General features: G+C 44.6%; 1 protein-coding gene across 16 annotated transcripts in view; it reads left to right on the plus strand.

The window, feature by feature from the left end:
- The window catches only part of ank3b (ankyrin 3b), a 287,522-nt gene that overhangs the window by 167,050 nt on the left and 98,520 nt on the right, over window positions 1–21,952 (plus strand). For 12 of the 16 annotated variants that reach the window (XM_055647217.1, XM_055647218.1, XM_055647209.1 and 9 more), the window contains exons 19-23: window positions 818–916; window positions 1,025–1,123; window positions 3,163–3,261; window positions 3,409–3,481; window positions 4,742–4,804. In XM_055647217.1, the coding sequence (XP_055503192.1) occupies window positions 818–916; window positions 1,025–1,123; window positions 3,163–3,261; window positions 3,409–3,481; window positions 4,742–4,804 (433 nt within the window). Of the gene's footprint in view, window positions 1–817; window positions 917–1,024; window positions 1,124–3,162; window positions 3,262–3,408; window positions 3,482–4,741; window positions 4,805–20,188; window positions 20,373–20,998; window positions 21,174–21,952 lie in introns of those variants that run through there. The other 4 variants (XM_055647214.1, XM_055647225.1, XM_055647221.1 and 1 more) reach the window with 3 other exon arrangements.

Genomic DNA, 21,952 nt, shown 5'->3' on the forward strand with positions numbered 1-21,952 from the left:
ATTGGTTCCAGGTGTACAATGCCCATAACAAATGGGAGATATATAACATAATGTAATATAGACAGATAACATAAATGTGAGACCAAGTCAGACACAAAAGCTGGAGTAACTCAGCTGATCAGGCAGCATCTCTGGAAGAAAAGACTAGGTGACATTTTGGGTCACAACCCTTCTTCAGACTGAGAGTCGGGGGAAAGGGGAACAAGAAATATCGATGGTACTTAGGAGAAATAAATGGAAGATATGCAAAAAGCACTGATAATTAAGGACATGTGGAGTACACAAAAGACCATTGTTGGTTGGGGGATAGGCGACAACGGATAAACAGAGGAACTGAACAGGACGGCAGTAAAACTAGTGTGATGACTCGGGTGTTGGAGCGATGGATAGAGAGGGGATGCAAGTTGGAATAATCAATATCCAGACCGCTGGGTTGTAAGCTGCCCGAGCAAAATATGGGATGGTGTTCTTCCAGTTTACGTTTGGTTTTACTCTGACAGTGGAGGAAGCTGGAAAGTTCAAATATTCATCTATTTGAAACAATTATGTCACTGTCCAAAGATGAACACAAAATGCTGGAGTAACTCAGTGGGGCAGGCAGCATCTCTGGATAGAAGGAATGGGTGGTGTTTCATTTCGAGATCCTTCTTCAGACTGATGTCAGGGGAGAGGGAGATACATAGATAAGGAAGTGTAAGGTGTGAAAACATGACAAAGGGGATGGAGATCAAGGTAAATGTAGAATAGATCATCGGGCTTATCACTATCTATAGTATTTCCTGAGACTGAATTTCCCAGAGTTGCTTTTCTTTTGCAGATGGGTTACATTCCACTCCACGTCGCGTGCCATTATGGGAATGTGAAGATGGTCAACTTTCTTTTGCAACATGACTCTAAAGTGAATGCCAAGACAAAGGTTGGTTGACTTCAACTGAGTATTGACGTGCGACATAGTTTTAAAACCGACGAAACCTTCTCTTGCTCGTGTCACATTAACATGCCCTTTCCTCTTGCCTCCCTCCAGAACGGCTACACCCCTCTCCACCAGGCAGCACAGCAAGGCCACACACACATCATCAACATCCTCCTCCAGAACGGTGCCTCTCCGGATGAAGTCACAGTGGTAAGCCGGCCGCAGACGTTCACTTGCAGGGAATTTGGTTTCCCTCGAATTGACCGATTTGTGGATAAATCCGAAACTAAAATCAGAAGGTGCATCATCGAACAACTTTCATTGAATATCAAGTAGGAAGCAACTGTAGATGCTGGTTTACAACGAAGACACTGGAGTAACTCAGCAGGTCAGGCAGCATCTCTGGAGGGAAGGAATAGGTGACGTTTCGGGTTGAGACCCTTCTTCAGACTGAGAGTCGGGGATGAGGGAAACTTGAGGATCATGATTATCATATAAACCCCAGCGAAGGATGGCCATCTCCTTTGTCAAAGGGTTCTGATAACACAGATGCATTTTAGAACAAGCAGATAGTTCCACGATGATCATCACATACCAGCTTTTTATTCTAGTTGCAGATTTTTATTAAATTGATTTAAATTCCTCAGCTCCTGTGGTGAGTTTGAGTTGTTGGTCTGCATTTCTGGAGAGCTAGTCCAGTAGTCACTGTGTCATTGTATCCCAGCCACTCTATTGCTGGGTAATAATGTCATATTGATTCATTCACCGGAGGGATCAGTCCTTAAATCAATAAAGTATTGCAGCTGTGCATTAGATATTCTGGGATAATCAGTGCCTCGGCATCTCGCAATGGAAACTGGTCAAATGTGATATAGCTTGTCTGTCATTTTGTGATCAAAGGACACAAAATGCTGGAGTAACTCAACGGGTCAGGAATCATCACTGGAGAACATGGGCAGGCGACATTTTGGGTTGGGGGTCCTTCTTTCATTTTTGGGGGATTGTGTGAAAGTCATAACTTGCCAGATACTGGAGTAGGAATTATCCCATTTATACAATATAATGGAAGGGTGCAGAATAATCATATCAAAGATCAATTGAAAGACAATGTTGTAAAATAGTTTCTACCATTGTGCGATAAAAGAGCTTAACTCCAATAGTGAACACTGTTGTAAGAAGCAAGAAGTAACTTCGAGGAATACCGCTAAATTCTTTTAATCTCTTTTAAAAATGTATTTATATTCTACTATTAACTGTACATATGTGCATTGGTGTCGTGTTGTATTTCTTTCAACGGAGGAGAAGCAAATGGAATTTCGTTGCTCAGTTTTGTGCAATGACAATAAACATATTCTATCTATTCTATCTATCTATTCAATCCAAATTCTCATCAACAGTCTCACACTCAGTGATGTATTCCTCATGTGTCGGCTCAGTGGATGGAAGCAAAGTTCAAAAGTGCCATTTTCACCATTGAAACCTGGTGAAACATAGCTCCATCTTAATTTATCTTTAGACTTTACTTTAGAGATACAGCGTGGAAAAAGACCCTTTGGCCCACCTAGTCCATGCTGACCAGCGATCACCCTGTATCACTGGCACTGTCCTACACACAAGGGATAATTCTACAATTTGACAAAAATCGGTGAATTTATCAGTGGAGTTTGAAAGAGACATAGAAACATAGAAACATAGAAAATAGGTGCAGGAGTAGGCCATTCGACCCTTCGAGTCTGCACCGCCATTCAATATGATCATAGCTGATCGTCCAACTCAGTATCCCATACCTGCCTTCTCTCCATACCCCCTGATCACTTTAGCCACTAGGGCCACATCTAACTCCCTCTTAAATATAGCCAATGAACTGGGCTCAACTACCTTCTGTGGCAGAGAGTTCCAGAAATTCGCCACTCTCTGTGTGAAAAATGTTTTTCTCATCTCGGTCCTAAAGGATTTCCCCTCTATCCTTAAGCTGTGACCCCCTTGTCCTGGACTTCCCCAACATCGGGAACAATCTTCCTGCATCCCCAACATCGGGAAAATCTTCCTGCATCTAGCCTGTCCAACCCCTTAAGAATTTTGTACGTTTCTATAAGATCCCCATGAAAGTCCTGACATCCCAGGAGACGTTGGTATGGAACAGAATTCTAGTCTCCAAATCTATGTGTGAATGATTTTATGCTTTATTCTAACCACGCAAGCAAATTACTATTTCTTTCTTTTGTGGTAACAATCTTGTTCTATTTTAGAACGGGAATACAGCGTTGGCCATTGCTAGGCGGCTGGGTTACATCTCGGTGGTTGACACATTGAAGATGGTCACTGAGGAAACCTTGACGACCACAACGGTAAATACAGCTTCGTCCCTGCCTGCTTTTTACTTTCTGCGTTGTCATCGTATAGCGTGTGGATTTAAATGGTGCGGTTGAATGCTAAATAATAGGCAATTCCTAACTCTCTTTTTTTTTGTAAACAAACACTCTATGTTCCCCCAGTTTGTGACGGAGAAGCATAAACTAAATGTTCCTGAAACCATGAACGAGGTCCTGGATGTATCAGATGATGAAGGTAAGCCAATCGCACAGTCTATTTTAATATTTGTGGAACCACTGGGCCTGCAGATGCTCGTTTACTTTGCGTCTTATTTCAGTCCTTGTTCCCCTTATTTGGTTCGTGGATTCTTCCTTTTTCTCTTTCTCTCACTAACTGTACCCTATCAACCAACTTTTGTGTCCCAATCTTCCCTCGTTTCCAAAATATTCGTCCTCTTACCTCTATCTTGACTTCCTCAGCACAAGTTAATCTGCTGTATTGAAGATGGACACAAAATGCTGGAGTAACTCAGCGGGGCAGGCAGCATCTCTGGAGGCTCAGCTGCCTGTCCCGCTGAGTTACAGCATTTTGTGTCCATCTTCGATACAGCAGATTGACATGTGCTGAGAAAGTCAAGATAGGGGAAAGAGGACAAATATTGTGGAAACGAGGGAAATTCCTTCTCTCCAGAGACCTTGCCTGTCCTGCTGAGTTACTCCAGCATTTTCTGTCTATCTTCAGTGTAAACCAGCATCTACAGTTCCTTCCTACAAAATCAGCTTTACCCTCTCCAATTCCCATTGAGTTTTTGTTTGATGTGCAGGAAGGAACTGCAGATGCTGGTTTAAACCAAAGATAGATACAAAATGCTGGAGTAACTCAGCAGGACAGGCAGCATCTCTGGAGAGAAGGAATGGGTGACGTTTCGGGTCGAGACCCTTCTTCGGACCCGAGTTCCAGGCTCAGCACCAGAACCACAGCCTCCAGGGGAGAGGGAAAGATATGAAATGTACCTTTTCAGTCTGAAGAAGGGTCCCGACCCGAAACGTCACCCATTCCTTCTCTCCAGAGATGCTGCCTGTCCCGCTGAATTACTCCAACATTTTGTGTCTATCTTGAGTTTTTGTTTGAGTCCTTGATAGTCAATACCTTTGCTCAAAAGCTTTAGCTTCCAGTAAACCACTAGAGCATAGATTTTCCATAATTAGAGGTCGTGTCTCTCCGCTCGGTCACGAGATGTTCAAAAAAATGGATTACTATTAAATATTGGATCCACAGAGAGGGGAACATTATTATTTTGGGGTTGGATAGTAAACCAGTTGCCTGGAGGGGAAAAAAATGAGACCTCCTGCTTTGGAACAACTACATTTTGGCAAACATTTGCTTATTGTTAAGTCCGAAGCATAACTTTGTTGACTTCTTTGAGCACATTGCACTCTGCGATTGCTTTAGACTCTCTAGCCATGTTTGAGAAATGATTTTGGTAATATCGTGATCTTTGTTCAAACCACACAGCTCATAAGGCCAGTGTTCCTGAAAATTTCATTGAAGCCGAGTATTTATCAGATGGTGAAGAAGGTATATATTTTTTCTCTGTTGCTCTGATGGGTTGACTGCGTATGTGTATTACCAAGAGTGTGACTAATGCACCAAGGCGTCGTCACTTCCTTGCTGGCTGCCCGGGATCCACTTGCTGTGCCTGAAACTAAACCCTAAACCCGAATGTGCGTGTGTGGGGGGCTGCGATCCTACTCGAGTCTGAGTTTGTCCAGACTGCTTGCTCAGCTACAACCCTTCTTCAGTAACTGCAACTCCAGTCTTCACTAATCTTTATACTAAACCAGAATCACGGTGGTCAAATATCCGCTGCACAGTTTTTTTCGTGAAAGAAATTGCAAACAGAAGCGACCATGGGAAAGACACAAAAAGCTGGAGTAAGTCAGTGGGCGGGACAGGCAGCGTCTCTGGAGAGAAAGGAATGGGTGATGTTTCGGGTCGAGACCTTTCTTCAGACCCGAATCGTCACCCATTCCTTCTCTCCAGAGATGCTGCCTGTCCCGCTGAGTTACTACAGCTTTTTTTTTGTGTCTAATCCAGCATCTGCAGTTGCTTCCTGCATATCTTCTTGGAGAAACTTGGTACCCGATTAAATCAGTAAATTTCTACGGCAGTATTTTTTGGAAAATTAACAAACACCAATGCAAAAGTAATTCTTCGGACACAAACTAATCTGAAACCACACACTTTTTGGAGGGTTTTCTTTCCCCTTTGAGAATTTATTACAGTAATTGGTGTGAATAGTGCGAGACCACACAACTTGACTCAAAATGTCCTGCATTTGCTTATCCTGAAGAATCTGAACTGGACTTGACCTCAGTTTCGAACTTTGACTCTGGCTGATCTAAAAAAAAATAGCATTAATCCACTGGATAGGGGTATCTTTGACAAGACTATGAACATCACTAAATCCCCCTGAGAAGATAATGGTAGGTCTTTCCCTTGAACTACTGCACTATGGTAATGGAAGGACTCCTACTGTGCAGCCTGAAAGGACTTTTCAAGATTTTAACCCAGCAAGGGGGGGGAAAGGACACTTGCCAAGACAACATGCTATATGCAGGGAAACTGCAGGTGGGAACTCTCAAATGCCCACACCCTTTATCTTTTGGGGATTTAGGTGTTTAGTTACTATTGAAGGAGCCTTTTGAAGAAGTGCTTCAGTGTATCTTGTGAAAAAGTGTACACTGTGTGGCAAGAGTGCTTGAAAGGATGAACACCTCTCTGTTAATGGGTTGATGATGAAGTGGGCATCTTTGGTGTGGATGGTGATGATGCTGCAGTTATCCCAGTGAGTGAAAAGTGTTCCATCATAATGCTGACGGAATTCATTGCCACAGACGGCTATGGAGGCCAAGTCAATGGATATTTACAAGGGGGAGGGAGAATGACAGATTATTGATTAGTATGGGGGTCAGGGGTTATTGGGCGATGGCAGGAGAATAGGGTTGAGAGGGAAAGATAGATCAGCCATGATTGAATGGCGGAGTGGACTTGATGGGCCGAATGGACTCATTCTGCTCCTAGGGCTTATGAACTTATGCGCTTTGGAGATGGCAGCAGTTAGTTGCTGCAGACATTTGAACCTCTGTAATGGACTTACAGCCACAACATTTACATGACCAGTTCAGCTATGTTTCTGGCCAATGCCCATTGTCAAGTCCCTCAAGCACAAAGGCTGCCGTGGATGAGGGATTTGATGATGAGACTATCTGGGAATAGACTCACCATGTGCTTCTGACGTGACTGCAGCCTAAACAGAATAGAAATGTGCGAATGTGGTAAGGGTGCAATCATCTAATAAGAAACATATGAGTAAATAAAAAAGTGGGATTTACAACCAAGAGCTGTAACACAATTCACCAGAAACTGGCCGTCCTTCACAGTTTATCAATCACAATGAGCAGGAAGCTAAGAGAGTGCCTGTATAAAACACATAGCCCTGGAGTAGCTCAGCTCATCAGGCAGCATCTCGGAAGGACATGGATAGACTATCCATTCCCTCCACAAATGCTGCCTGATCCACTCAGTTACTCCATCACTTTGAGTTTAGTTTAAAGGTGCAGCGTAGAAACAGGCACTTTGGCCCATCAATTCCACACTAACCCCATCCTACACACTAGGGACAATTTAGCATTTTTTTCCAAAGCCAATTAACCTACAAACCTGCACGTCTTTGGAGTGTGGGAGGAAACTGGAGCACCCGGAGAAAACCCACGCGGTCACGGGGAGAACATACAAACTCTGTACAAACAATTTACAATTTTTCCGGCCAATTAACCCACAACCCTGCACGTCTTTGGAGTGTGGGAGGAAACCGGAGCACCCGGAGAAAACCCACGTGGTCACAGGGACAACGTTCAAACTCTGTACAGACAGCACCCATAGTCATGATCAAACCTGGATCTCTGCGCCTCAGAGCCGCCCCAAGATACCAGCGACTGCAGCTCATTCCGTCTCTGTGAATGCCTGTAGCATGGCTGTAAGTCAAAAATCAGTATTCAAATCAAAAATTATCTGCTGACAAGCCGAGAGTAGGTCATGAATTTGTTAGACTGGAACCAATACAGAAGGGAAAGAAGTTGTTCTTATTGCCTTCAGTATTGTTGGGGTTGTTGTGTATCAGTGTGAGTCAACTGTCCATATCCTCCACAAAATGCTGCCGCACACACTGAGTTCCTCCAGCATTTTGTTTATTTGCTCAAGACTCCCGTATCTGCAGTTTCTTGTGTGTCCAAAGAATACCCTCACCGGTTTGTGTACTTTTGACATCAAGAAACTCACTTACCTCCTTTTTGATTATATGTATTTTCGTGCAGTTCAGAGATACAGCGTGGAGACAGGCCCTTCGGCCCACTGAGTCCATGCTGCCCAGCGATCCCAGCACACATTAGGGGCAATTTACATTCATACCAAGCCAATTAACCTACAAACCTGTACTCTTTGGAGTGTGGGAGGAAACAGAAGATCTCGGAGAACACAAACGCAGGTCACGGGGAGAACATACAAACTTCATACAGACAGCACCCATAGTCTGGAACGAACCCGGGTCTCTGGCGCTGTAAGGCAGCAACTTTACCGCTGCGCCACCGTGCAAACTCGATCCAAACTACGGGTGCTTGTCTTGCCTGTACAGAGTTTGTACGTTCTCCCTGTGACCTGAGTGAGTTTTCTCTGAGATCTTCGGTTTCCTCCAACACTCCAAAGTCATACAGGTTTGTAGGCTAATTGGCTTAGTAAAATTGTAAATTGTCCCTAGTGTGTGTAGGGTAGTGTAAAGTGTGCGGGGATCGCTGATCTGTGCGGGGGGTCGCTGGTCGGTGCGGACTCGGTAGGCCGAAGGGCCTGTTTCCACGGTGAATCTCTAAACTAAACTAAAGTCTGATTAAAATAGTCCGAGTGTCTCCAATGAGGTCGATGGTAGGTCAGGGCCATCAAAGTAGAAAAGACAGTTGGAGGACTTGCTTAGAGTTTACTAGAAACCAAATGAAAGAATAGGATTTGAAGGGCTATAACCTCTCCATTATTTTTAGCTGAACCAATACAAGCTCATCGAGTGGCTGAACAAGGGAACATGGTTTAAGGTACAATGTGGGAAAGAGGTGTTCTATTTCATGGGATATTGGCAGCACTACTGAGACAGGAAAGAAATATATCATTGGGACATGCTCCACTTGAAAGACTGAGATGAAAGCCTTTGCAAAAAGAATAAATACAGCAGTTACAAGAACTTCAAATGAGTGGGAGGCTCAAAAGTGTTGGGATTATGTATTAAGTAAATGAAAGGGAAGAGTGAAGAGAGAGTATGTTCAGCATGGCAGGGAAGGGAGAAACTAAAGGATGGGGTTTAACTACAATCCTGGTATTTGGTTATAATTATTGCTTATGGATTTTGATTTATTCCTATTATTAATTGAATTTAAATTCCACAACTTCCACGGTGGGATTTTAACTTGGGTTTCGAGATCTAGTTTCTGTTTGTCATCATCGACCTGGGTACCAAATGCAAACGAGGCAAAGTAGCTTCCTCATCGGTCAACGTGTAAATTGTTCCTTCCAAACCTGTGACGAACGTGTGCCAAAAATGAGAGAGTTACACGGTGGCGCAGCGGTAGAGTTGCTACCTTACAGCGCCGGAGACCCCAGTTTGATTCTGACTGCGGGTGCTGTCTGTACGGAGTTTGAACGTTCTCCACGTCACCTCGTGGGTTTTCTACAGGTGCTATGGTATCCTTCCGCACTCCAAAGACGTGCAGGTCTATAGGCTAATTGGCTTCTGTACACTGTCCATAGAAAGCAGGATAGAATTGGTGTACCATGGCTGGTGCGGACTCGGCGGGCTGAAGATCCTGGTTCCACGCTGTATCTCTAAACGCGACAAAGCTACCCCACAGACCACTCAAGCAACAGCCTGGTGTAATCAAGCACAAAGAATGAGATCTGACAGATAATATGCAGGAGACTCCATCTCAGTCCGTGTTTAGGTCCTGTCTTGCTGGCATAACAGACCCAGGAGAGAAGGAGAAGTCTCGCTATCGCTCAGCATCAAATCTAGACCCCATGAACAGAAAGCCCTGTCTGGTTGAGAGAGAACATACCAGGAAATGGGAATTAGGAACGTTAATTCCAGAATCACATAAGTAATAATAATATTATAATAATACCTTATTGTCATTGTAAATATATACAACAGAATTTCAGGCACACGGCTCCAACGTAACAGATAAATAATAACGACAATGGAAACAACAAAAACGGCAAGAAAAACATCGCCAAGTCAGAATGTGCAATATTTCACAGTGTAGTGTTGTGACAGTACAAAATATTGGCTATGGGGGGTGTGTGTTCAGTGCAGAGTTCAGAGTGGTGATGGCCTCGGGGTAGAAACTGTTTGTTAATCTTATGGTGTGTGATTTGATGGACCTGTAACGCTTTCCTGAGGTCAGAAGGGCAAACGAGTGATGTGAAAATTCAGTAAAGTCTGATGGAAGAAACCTGAAGCATGGTTGGAAAGAAGACTCAGAATGTTCTAACTGTTTGGTTTCTTTGTCCCAGTTAACAAATCCAGCTGTTTTTCTTGAGGTTCCCAAACTTTGCTTTCATTGATCGCACGTTTATGTGAATCTGATTTTTGTAGCAAACTACTTAGCCATTGTAAACATCCGGAAACTTAGTTTAGTTTAGTTTACTGTCACGTGTATCGAGGTACTGTGAAAAACTTTTGTTACCTGCTAACCAGTCAGCGGAAAGACAATACATGATAACAATCAAGCCATCCACAGTGTACAAATACGTGATAAAGGGAATAAAATGAATAACGTTTAGTGCAAGATAAAGTCCAGTAGCCTCTGATCAAAGATAGTCCAAGAGTCTCCAATGAGGTAGATAGTAGCTCAGGGCTGCTCTCTGGTTGTGGTTGGGAAGAAACTGTCCCTGAATCTGGAGGTGTGCGTTTTCACACTTCTGTTCCTTTTGCCCGATGGGAGAGGGGAGAAGAGGGAATTGCTGGGGTGCGGCTGATCCTTGATTATGCTGTTGGGCTTGCCGAGGCTGCGTGAGGTGTAAATGGGTGTGAAATCCACAATTTTACTGGTGGCAAGGAGTGTTTCATTAGGATGTTGAACTGCCACCTTCTGGAGAACTATTGTGAGGAGTGGCACTTGGAGGATTCATTTGGCAGATATTGAAAGCATCCCTTCAAGAAATGACAGCAGTGCCTACTCCAATTCCACGCCACTGCCCGGCACTTCTTTAGCTTATCCCTGATGTGCAAGGAAGACCTCTTTAGCTTTCGAAACCCTGCTGAATGACTCCCTCCACGTGATCCTCCTCGAACATTGACGCAGGCAAGGAAATTAATTTGTGTTCAGGTTTTAGTTTAGAGATACAGTGCGGAAACAGGCCCTTCAGCCCACTGAGTCCGTGCTGACCAGCGATCCCCGCCCACTAACGCCATCCGAAGCACACTGGGAATCCACGTTCCAACTTTATTCCCGTAGCCTCTGATTTCCTTGTTGTCCAAAGATCTGTGCGTCTCATCTTTGAATACATTCAGTGAGTAAGCTAAAACACTGTTAAAGCATTCTTTATCGACAATAGTTGCAGGAGTAGGCCATTCAGCCCTTCGAGCCAGCACTGCCATTCAATGTGATTATGGCTGAATAGGCCATTCCCCATAGCCCTTTGAGCCCTGGGCAAAACCGCCATTCAATGCGATCATGGCTGATTATCCCCAATCAGTACCCCATTCCTGCCTTCTCCCCATATCCCCTGACTCCGCTATCTTTAAGAGCCCTATCTCGCTCTCTCTTGAAAGTATCCAGAGAACCGGCCTCCAAGGCAAAGAATTCCACAGACTCACAACTCTGTGTGAAAAAGTGTTTCCTCATCTCCTTTCTAAATGGCTTACCCCTTATACTTAAACTATGGCCCCTGGTTCTGGACCTTAGACTTTGGAGATACAGCACCGGAAACAGGCCTGCCGAGTCCGTGCTGACCAGCGATCACCCTATACACTGACTTGCACACACTAGGAACAACTTTACAACTTACCGAAGCCAATTAACCTACAAACTCTGCGTCCCTGGAGTGTGGGAGGAAACCGGAGCGCCCGGGAAAAACCCACGCAGTCATAGGGACAATGTGCAAACTCCGTACAGACAGCACCCATGGTCAGGATCGAACCCGGGCCTCTGGTGCTGTAAGTCAGCAACTCTACCGCTGCGCCACCGTGCCGCACATTCAAAAGATAGACAACTGGCCCCTCCTCTCATTCCCTATTGACCATCCCTTTATTGCGATACCATGCCCTCTGGTAGAAACATTCTGAGTAGATGAAACTGCCTCCCCTTCAGTTCTCCTCAGCAGCGAATATGTCACAATGAAATCACCAGCTACCTGGAACCTCCGTGTGCATCTACCATTCCTAATTTCTTTCCACATGAATCAGATTCAGATTCAGATTCAACTTTAATTGTCATTGTCAGTGTACAGTACAGAGACACCAAAATGCAGTAAGACAATTAACCTTCAAAACCTATGTCTTTGGAGTGTGGGAGGGAACTGAAGATATCGGAGAAAGCCCACACAGGTCACGTGGCAAACGTACAAACTCTGTACAGACAGCACCCATAGTCTGGGTGTCCAGCGCCGCAAGTGCTGTAAGGCTGCAGCGTTACCGCTGCGCCACTGTGCCACCCGGTAATGAATCTTGTCCGTGTATGCCACGCGGACTCCATGTCGAGTATATCCTCCTTTAGAGCTGCACACAGTCCTGGCTAATTTAAAAGAGGTCCAACCATACACCTGCATAATCTGAGCAAGATTTCCTTACTTTGAAACTTCAAAGCCCTGGCAATGAAGGCAAACATGGTTTGGGCACTTCAGATTGCTTGCTGTGCTGCATGTTTACATTCTGACTCATGAACTCACATATCGAGATTCCCTTTAATGTCAATATTTACTGATGGTTAGTGTTCTTCTGGTCTTCTGACCAAAGTACATAATTTCACATTTTCCTACATTATACTATTTTTCTTCCACTTTCTCGTCCTCTCTATAAACCTCCACAGATCATTTTGCACTTTGCACTTAGGGAGAATCTAGGACTGGAGGTTATAGCCTCAAGAATTAAAGGACGTTCTATTAGGAAGGGGATGAGGAGCAATTTCTTTAGTCAGAGGGTGGTGAATCTGTGGAATTCGTTGCAACAGAAGGCTGTGCCAAGTCAATGGATATTTTTAAGGCAGAGATAGATACATTCTTGATTAGTGCGGGTGTCAGGGGTTACGGGGAGATGGCAGGAGAATGGGGTTGAGAGGGAAAGGTAGATTAGCCATGATTGGATGGTGGAGTAGACTTGATGGACCGAATGGCCTACTTCTGCTCCCATCCCTTATGACCTTATGACTTTCTTAACAGCCCAAATTTCAGCTGTGATGAACTCGATGAGTTAATATCCAAATGCTTCGAGTTAAAGCATTAGAAGGATATGGAACTGGCTGCATCAGGAAATATCTACACCTCTCAGTTCCAATTCACCAGCCCTTGTTCCGATGCCCTGTCCTCACTTTTCCATCCAGCTTTGCGTCATCAGCAAACCTTAATTACTCCGTTGTAACTCAAAAGTTAACATCCGCTTGTGATGGAAATCAGAAATTAAAAAAACAAAGGTGTTGAAAACACTCTGCAGATTAGACTGCATAGAAAGAGATAGAAGCCAAGCTCAATGACCTTTCTCTACAGATGCTGCCTGATCTGCTGTGCTTTTTCCAGGAGGTTCTTGTTTTTCATTTGCTATTTTATCTGAGTCAGAGTCAAACAGCGTGGAAACAGGCCCTTCGTCTCAACTTGCCATCTCCGGCCAACATGTCCCAGCTACACTCATCCCACCTGCTCGCATTTGGCCCATATCCCTACAAACCTATCCTATCCATGTAAATGTCGAACTGTTTCTTAAACGTTGGGATAGTCCCTGCCTCGCCTACCCCTGGCAGCTCGTTCCAAAACATTACCCCCTTCAGATTCCTATTAAATCTTTTCCCTTCACTTTAAACCTACAGTATGTCCTCAGGTCCTCGATTCACCTACACTGGGCAAGAGACTGTGCATCTACCCGATCTATTCATCTCATGATTTCATACACCAGTATAAGATCACCCCCTCATCCTCCTCAATAGTCAATAATATTAATTGTGATTTACTGAGAGCCCAGAGCTAATCTCTATAGAACCTCACTAGTAAACATGTCATAAGTGATAGGAGTGAAAATTAGGCCATTCGGCCCATCAAGTGTACTCCGCCATTCAATCATGGCTGATCTATCTCTTCCTCCTAACCCCATTCTCCTGCCTTCTCCCCATAACCCCTGACATCCGTGCTAATCAAGAATCTATCTTTCTCTGCCTTAAAAATATCCTCTGACGTGGCCTTCACACCCTTCTGTGGCAAAGAATTCCACAGATTCACCATCCTCTGACTAAAGAAATTAATTTCTTCTTGCTTCATTTCTCTCAAGCAGAAAATTACCCATTAATCTTTCCTATTTTTCCCTCTCTTATAGCCAATTGCTATCCATCCTAATACTGTATATTATACTAATGCAGTGTGCCCTTACTTTACGTATCAAACTCATGTACACTATACCCATTGGTTTCCTCTCATTTACCCTGTGGTTACAGTCTCGAAAATTATGAGATTTGTCAAACATGATTTCCTCCTCGTAAAACCGGGCTCAGTGCCTAATCTCATGATTATTTCCATATGCTGTGTTGCCATTTCCTTCGTAATGGAATTCGGGATTTTGCTGACGACAGATCCAAAGTCAACTAGTCCATCATTCCAAAGTTTTATTCTCAAATGGCGACATTACACTAGCGGCCTTTAAATCTGCGGGAACCACTCTAGAACGTGAGGGGTGATGGAAGGTCATCAGTGATACATTTCTGCAGCCACCTCCTTTAGTCTCCTGGGAGACTACAGCAGTAGATCCGGGAGACAGATCTAATTAGCAGTCTGAGGAAGGGTCTCGACCCGAAACGTCACCTGTTCCTTTTCTCCAGAGATACTGTCCGACACGTTGAGTTACTCCAGGTTTTTTGTGTCTGTCTTCTGTTTAAACCTGTATCTGCAGTTCCTTCCCATGCAGATCTAATTTTAGCCACATTATCGAGTCATAGAGTGATACAGTGTGGAAACATGCCCTGCGGCCCAACTTGCCCACACCGGCCAACATGGTCCCAGCTACAATAGTCCCACCTGCCTGTACTTGGTCCATATTCCTCCAAACATGTCCTATCCATGTACCTGTCTAACTGTTTCTTAAATGATAGAAACATAGAAACATAGAAATTAGGTGCAGGAGTAGGCCATTCGGCCCTTCGAGCCTGCACCGCCATTCAATATGATTATGGCTGATCATCCAACTCAGTATCCCGTACCTGCCTTCTCTCCATACCCCCTGATCCCCTTAGCCACAAGAGCCACATCTAACTCCCTCTTAAATATAGCCAATGAACTGGCCTCAACTACCCTCTGTAGCAGAGAGTTCCAGAGATTCACCACTCTCTGTGTGAAAAAAGTTCTCCTCATCTCGGTTTTAAAGGATTTCCCCCTTATCCTTAAGCTGTGACCCCTTGTCCTGGACTTGCCTAACATCGGGAACAATCTTCCTGCATCTAGCCTGTCCAACCCCTTAAGAATTTTGTAAGTGGAATGATGGGATAGTCCCAGCCTCAACTACCTCCATTGGCAGCTTGTTCCATACACCCACCCATTAAATATTTTAACCTTCACCTTGAACCAATGTCCTCTGGTCCTTGATTTCCTTACTCTGGGCAAGAGACTCTGTGCGTTTACCCGATCTATTTCTCTCATGATTTTGTACACATTAGTTTAGTTTAAAGTACAGCGTGGAAATAGGCCTACCACCCACCGAGTCCATGCCGACCAGCAATCGCATCGTACACAAGCATTATCTTGCGGATGGAAAACAATTTACAATTTTCACCAAAGCCAAATTAACCTGCATACCTGTAAGACTTTGAAGTGTGGGAGGAAACCGGAGCACAAGGGGGAAACCCACAAGGTCACGGGGAGAATGTACAAACTCCGTACAGACAGCACCCGTAGTCAGGATCGAACCCAGATCTCTGACACTGTAAGGCAGCAACTCTACTGCTGCGCCCCTTAACTTCTCCAGAACTCTCTGTTTAGTCATATAACTTTGCGAACTGTCCAATTCTCACTAGTAATGTAAACTTTATATCAAACATTATACCCTTGCCCTTTCCATGCTGTTTGTCCTGTTAGAGAATGGAGCAGCTGGGCTTGTACACTCTGGAGTTTAAAAGGATGAAAGGGAATCTCATTGAGACATATAAGATTGTTAAGGGTTTGGACACGCTAGAGGCAGGAAAAATGTTCCCGATGTTGGGGGAGTCCAGAACCAGGGGTCACAGTTTAAAAATAAGGAGTAAGCCATTTAGAACGAAGATGAGGAAACACTTTTTCTCACAGAATTCTCTGTGGAATTCTCTGCCTCAGAGGGCAGAGGAGGCAGGTTCTCTGGATGCTTTCAAGAGAGAGCTAGATAGGGCCCTTAAAAATAGCAGAGTCAGGGGATATGGGGAGAAGGCAGGAACAGGGTACTGATTGGGGATGATCAGCCATGATCACATTGAATGGCGGTGTTGGCTCGAAGGTCCGAATGGCCTACTCCTGCACCTATTGTCTATTGTCCTTTTTAAACTTCAAATACCCTTGTAGGGTGAACTCTGTAGTAACATCAACAGCAATTACATCTTTCTGTCGATACAATTACGACTTTGAAAAGATACCTGCACAGATTTTAAGTGTTAGGGAACATTCACATGAAGAGATGAGCTTAGCTTAGGCCAACTTAGTGGCTTCACCTGCCTCCTTAGCTTCAGTAATTGCTAAATTATAAATTGTCTTTAGAAATTGTAAATTGCCCCCAGTGTGTAGAGTGTGTTTGTGTAACGGGGATCGTTGGTCAGTACAGACTCGGTGGGCCGAAGGGCCTGTTTCCACACTGTATTTCCAAATTAAACTGAACTGAACTAAACAGAGCTCTCAATATCTCAATGACAGCAGGTATCCAGTGGTTTAAAATAGATGAACATTTGAAGAAGGGTCTCCATCCTAAATGTCACCCCATTCCTTCTCTCCAGAGATGCTGCCTGTCCCGCTGAGTTACTCCAGTATTTTGTGTTTATCTTCCATTTTTGTACAAGACAATTTGCCATTATAGCAGGGAATGGAGAAGTGAAAGTTTAAAAGCCTGGGGCGCAAGAATCCATGGGCCCCATTTGGAATCCTTGCAAAAATAAATGAACCAACATAGTTGCACCCAGCTACATTGGGGGGGAAATTCCACAGGGAATGCTTTGAAGATGCAAGTGTAAGAAGTATTTCATTCAAAGCCTGCAGCTGTAATTAACAAATGAAAAGAGGTATTTGCCTGTTTTGTAACGAAAGTCAGCACCTTTGTTTTTGAGGGCCACCCACAGAGTGTGTACTTTAATGCAAACAGGAGTCTGAAGCAAGGTCCACACCTGAAAAGTCACCTATCCATGTTCTCCAGAGATGCTGCCTGACCCACTGAGTTACTCCAGTACTATGCATCCTTTCAGCTAAACCAGCATCTGCAGGTTCTTGTGTCCGCCATTTAATACAGAGCAGATTATTTTGGTGCATTCCATTTGTTTAGTTTAGTTTATTTTATTTTAGTTATATAGCGCGTAGACAGGCCCTTCTGCACCGATCTGCAAACCCCGCATATTAACACTATCCAACACTAGCTATGTACTAATTCCAGGTTAGGGATAAACATTGTGTAAGTAGGAACGGCAGATGCTGGTTTAAGTCGAAGATAGACACAAAAAGCTGGAGTAACTCAGCGGGACAGGCAGCATCTCTGGAGAGAAGGAATGGGTGACGTTGGAAGAAGGGTCTCGACACAAAACGTCACCCATTCCTTCTCTCTAGAGATGCTGCCTGTCCCGCTGAGTTACTCCAGCTTTTAGTGTCTATCTTAGGGATAAACTTTGCAGGGTTCCCACTTGTGTACAGGCTATTTATTTGAATAATTAATTGAGATATTTTGCATTCATTAGTGAGAAGGCCAGGCAATTATTTAATTTCTTATTTAAGAGGCAGCATTTTCAAAGTACTCCTTCTGAACAAGTATCTCACTTTAGATTACATGCTAAAATCTTTAAAGGTTGCATTACTGAGCTACAGCTGACACAACGAACACTGCCAATAGTATTTATAGTCATAGAGTGATGCAGTGTGGAAACAGGCCCTTCGGCCCAACTTGCCCACACCGGCCAACATATTCCAGCTACACTAGTCCCACCTGCCAGCATATGGTCCATATCCCTCCAAACCTGTCCAATCCATGCACCTGTCTGTTTCTTAAACGTTGGGATAGTCCCAGCCTCAACTACCTCCTTGCTTGTTCCATACACCCACCATCCTTTGTGTGAAAAAGTTACCCCTCAGATTCCTATACATTTTTTCCCCTTCACTATAACCCTCTGTCCTCTGGTCACCGATTCACCTACTTTGGGCAAGCGACTCTGTGCATCTACCCGATCTATTCCTCTCATGATTTTATACACCTCTATAAGATCACCCCTCATCCTCCTGCGCTCCAAGGAATAGAGACCCAGCCTACTCAACCTCTCCCTATAGCTCACACCCTCTAGTCCTGGCGACATCCTCATAATTTGCAGCATTTCATTGCAGCAAATAGCAGGAATAGAAAGCAGAGATTATAGATACAAACCTGCATAGATTTTAGGTTGCTCAGAATTATGTTGCCAGTACCTTATAGGGGCTGTCCCACTTAGGCGAACTAATTGGCGAGTTTAAAAGAGTTTAGGAGAGTTTGAAAAAATGTCATGTCGAAGACCTCCTTCGGCTATGTAGAAGACCTCCTTCAACTATGTTGAATACTAGCTTCGACTAGTTATGACTAACTTCAGGAAAATTGGACACTGAATAGTGGAGAGTGAAGACAACCTCCTTCGACCTCCCTTCGTCTATGATGAAGACTATTTACGACTACCCTCGATTACCTACGACTAACATAACGACCTACTATAGCTAAACCTACCAGTTAAAAAAGTATCGATTTTTTCCATGGCGTCATTTTTTTTTACTCGCGGGAATTTTTCAGCATGTTGAAAAATACGCCACAACCTAGCTGAGGCCTCGAGTACTGGGGAACTACTCTCGAGCATGAAGGAGAGTTACAAAGACCTCCTACGACCTTGTGTCGACCATGCTGCAAGTATGAGTCGAGGGCAAACTCGCCAGAACTCGCGGATTAGGTCGCCCAAGTGGGACAGCCCCGTAAAACTTTTTTTGCTTGCTTATTATATTGAGTGCTGTGTTTACAAACCTGCTATGCTGCCGCTGCATGTTCCACGTCAATACCTAGGACAATAAAACACCCTTGACTCTCTGACAGTCTTTAGAAAGCTCCCGACCCAAAACGTCTCCTCTCCTTTTCCTCCAGAGATGCTGCCTGACCAATTGAGTTACTCCAGCACTTTATGAATAGCATCTGCCGTTATTTGTTTCTACTCTTAACTCATCGATGTCCCATCTAGCCTATAGGGTGATTTCACGAAAGGTCACTGGAGCGTAGATCCGCACCCACGTGACCGAAAATCTCAAGTGGAGTACATGCTATACATCCGGTACATGTTAGTGAATGGGAAAACACGCACTTTCACACCCGTTAAAAACATCGAAAACGGCCAGTTTTTGAGCTGCAATTTACTGTGCCAGTCGGGGTGACCGTGAGGCACAGCTACCTAAATTTACAGTCCAAAAAAAAGATAGAAACTAAGGTAAATTCAAGAGGGAGCTGAAGGTGCAAATCCAGCGGAAATGCTTATCGGACATTTGCCGTGGAGATTTAAAGATCCAAAATATCGGGAATTATCGCGTTTGCTCGCTGCATTTCATCAAAAGTAAGGCATTGTTGACTTTTTTAATCTTTATTGATGAAATGCAGCGAGCAAACGCGATATATTAATATTAAAAGTCGCGATATATTAATGCCCAGCCAGAAACAATGGGTCTTTACAGTTTTCATTCTTGTGGATACCCCATTGACACCTGGTCCTTAATGTAGTCATGTCCTGTTGCACAAACCTTCAAAGAATCCAAGCATCTCTGTGCCACTCCATTTTGTGCCCAATGATTAAGACTGCAAACATTGCACTCACTTGAAGTTAGATACGAAGTGCTGGAGTAATTCGGCGGGTCAGGCAGCATCTCTGGCAAAAAGGAATAGGTGAAATTTCGAGTTAGAACCATTCTTCAGTCTGCAGAAGGGTCTGGTCCTGAAACGTCACCCATTCCTTCTCTCCAGATATGCTGCCTGTCCCGCTGAGTTACTCCAGTATTTTGCGTCTGTCCTCTGTGTAAATCAGTATCTGCAGTTGACTTCCTACACAAGTAAAGGGATCCAGGAAACCTGGAATCGAGGTATGTTTAGGAAGGAACTGCATATGCTGGTTTATACCAAAGATAGACACAAAAAGCTGGACAGGCAGCATCTCTGGAGAGAAGGAATGGGTGACGTTTCGGGTCGAGATGCATCTTCAGATAAGGGAAAAACGAGCGATATAGACAATGATGTAGAGAGATAAAGGACAATGAAGGAAAGATGTGCAAAAGGAAGCTAGTGTGCTGGACTCAATCATCCACTTGACTCTGGAATCACCTAGCCAGCAAACTATGCTTCTGACTGCAACACAGTCAACCCTAGATCCAGGAGAATTGTGTGGGCTCGGAGTGAGCAGTTAAGACTATCATCAACCGCCCACCTGCCCCCCTCAAGCACCAATTTGTGGCAGAGTGCGTAGCGGTCCTGCACAGCTCTCCTTCGTTAGCTCAGATTAAGATTTCCAGTCAAACCCATGAACCACAACTGCGAAGAAAGTGCAATGTTCACAACGAGAATGCGGGATCGCTGCTGAAAGGGTTGTTTGTGGAGATTCTTGCAATGCTGTGATCAGTCTGTCCTCTATTATTTTGAAAATGTCAGGTAAAAAAAGTCGTGTTGGAGTACTTTATTTTTGGAGAAAGCGTTTTTTAAATACCAGCACTGCTGAAAGTTGGGGTTAGTAAAGTTTGCACGACTTTCACTCCCAAAACTCTACAACTCTTTTTAAAATATATATATAAAACAAATCTCCATTTTCTTTCTGTGCTCTTCAACTGTGCAGCATTATTCCCCCCACCAAGCCGTAAGGTCAGCCGACGCTGAGTAATGCAACAAATATTTGTACAGTGGTCTGGGGGCTTTTCGCACAATGCGAGCTGCTGCCTTTTGTAGCACCTTCCTCCTCCTCCTCCTCCTCCTCACCCACCAGCCTGGATCTTCCCCCTCTCCCAGCCCCCCTTCCTGGGCTGTACTCTCTCCTTTCTCTCCCTCTCTCCCCCCGCTTGTAGTGCAGACGCTCCTTTTGTGAGATGGGATGGGACACAGGCTGCTGTGCTGTGTGAGCCACACCTCCCAACCATTCATTTGCAAAACTCTCCGCTGCATTCCGTTCCCTTGTCAGTGGGGCTTTTTTTTTTAATGTGTGTGTGTGTGTGCGCTTGTATTGCCTGTGTGGGGTGGGTGGGGGAGCCTTGAGTTTCCAGCAAGCAGGGAAGGAGGGAGGGGGTTATTCCAGGGGGCCTCCCGATGGAAGGGGGACACTTTCACCTCGCTCTGTATCTGGGTCGCTAGCCCCGCTGCTGATCGGTTCCGGGACCTCTCGCCTTGTTTCACTGAACACCCGCGAAAACTTGCCTTGGGGGAGAGACAGAGAGAGAGAGAGAGAGATGGCTTCTCAACAATGTAAGAGGCGCTCTCGGGGGCACAATCCCCGTGAAATGCATTAATTTTCTTCTGCAATTTGGGAGGGAGGGGGGAGGGGAGGAAGGGAAGGGGAAGGGTGTGTGGGATTGTTTCAAACTACCTGTTTACTGAGCCTCTCTGTGCAACTCACAGCCCCTGTCTCTCCCCCAGACTGTGGGAGCTGGCGTTGGGTTGAGAAATGAAGCCTGTGTGTGTGTGTGTTTATTGAGTAACCGATGGCCAGAGCAGACTGCACTGTGCAAAAAGACAGGCTCCCCATTCTCCTTTTGTTTGCTGCAAAGTTACAGACAGACTCGGTGCAGCGGGCACCGTGAACTTCCAACAGGTTGAGACAGTTTGCACCGGGCGGGGGGGTCAGACTGCAAATGTTGCCGGCTCTCTATGATCCTGGAAATCATTTACAAAAGGGTCTTCAGTGGAATCTGTTACACGCCTGGCAGATTGTGGCCTTTTCGGAAATACAACTTTTTTTTTTTTAAATCACTGTTTTATTTTGGGTTGAGTTGGGTCACCCTCCAGAATCACCTTGTATTGGAGGTTTAATATCAAACGCGCAAGGAGAGAGAGAAAGAAAACAGAGATATGTGGCTTTTATTGTGCAGTGTATTTTTGGCCTGGGAAGGAAGATGGAAGCAAAGTTGATGATGAATTTTAATAGGTTTGGAAAAACAATTGAAGGAAAGTAATCAAAGCTGCCGGGGAATGGGTTTGATTGGGGTCAGCATGGACTCTGTGGGCGGAATGGCCTCCTTTGGTCT

The sequence above is a fragment of the Leucoraja erinacea genome, chromosome 15 (genome assembly GCF_028641065.1).
Source record: "Leucoraja erinacea ecotype New England chromosome 15, Leri_hhj_1, whole genome shotgun sequence".
In the NCBI taxonomy this organism is placed as follows: domain Eukaryota; kingdom Metazoa; phylum Chordata; class Chondrichthyes; order Rajiformes; family Rajidae; genus Leucoraja; species Leucoraja erinaceus.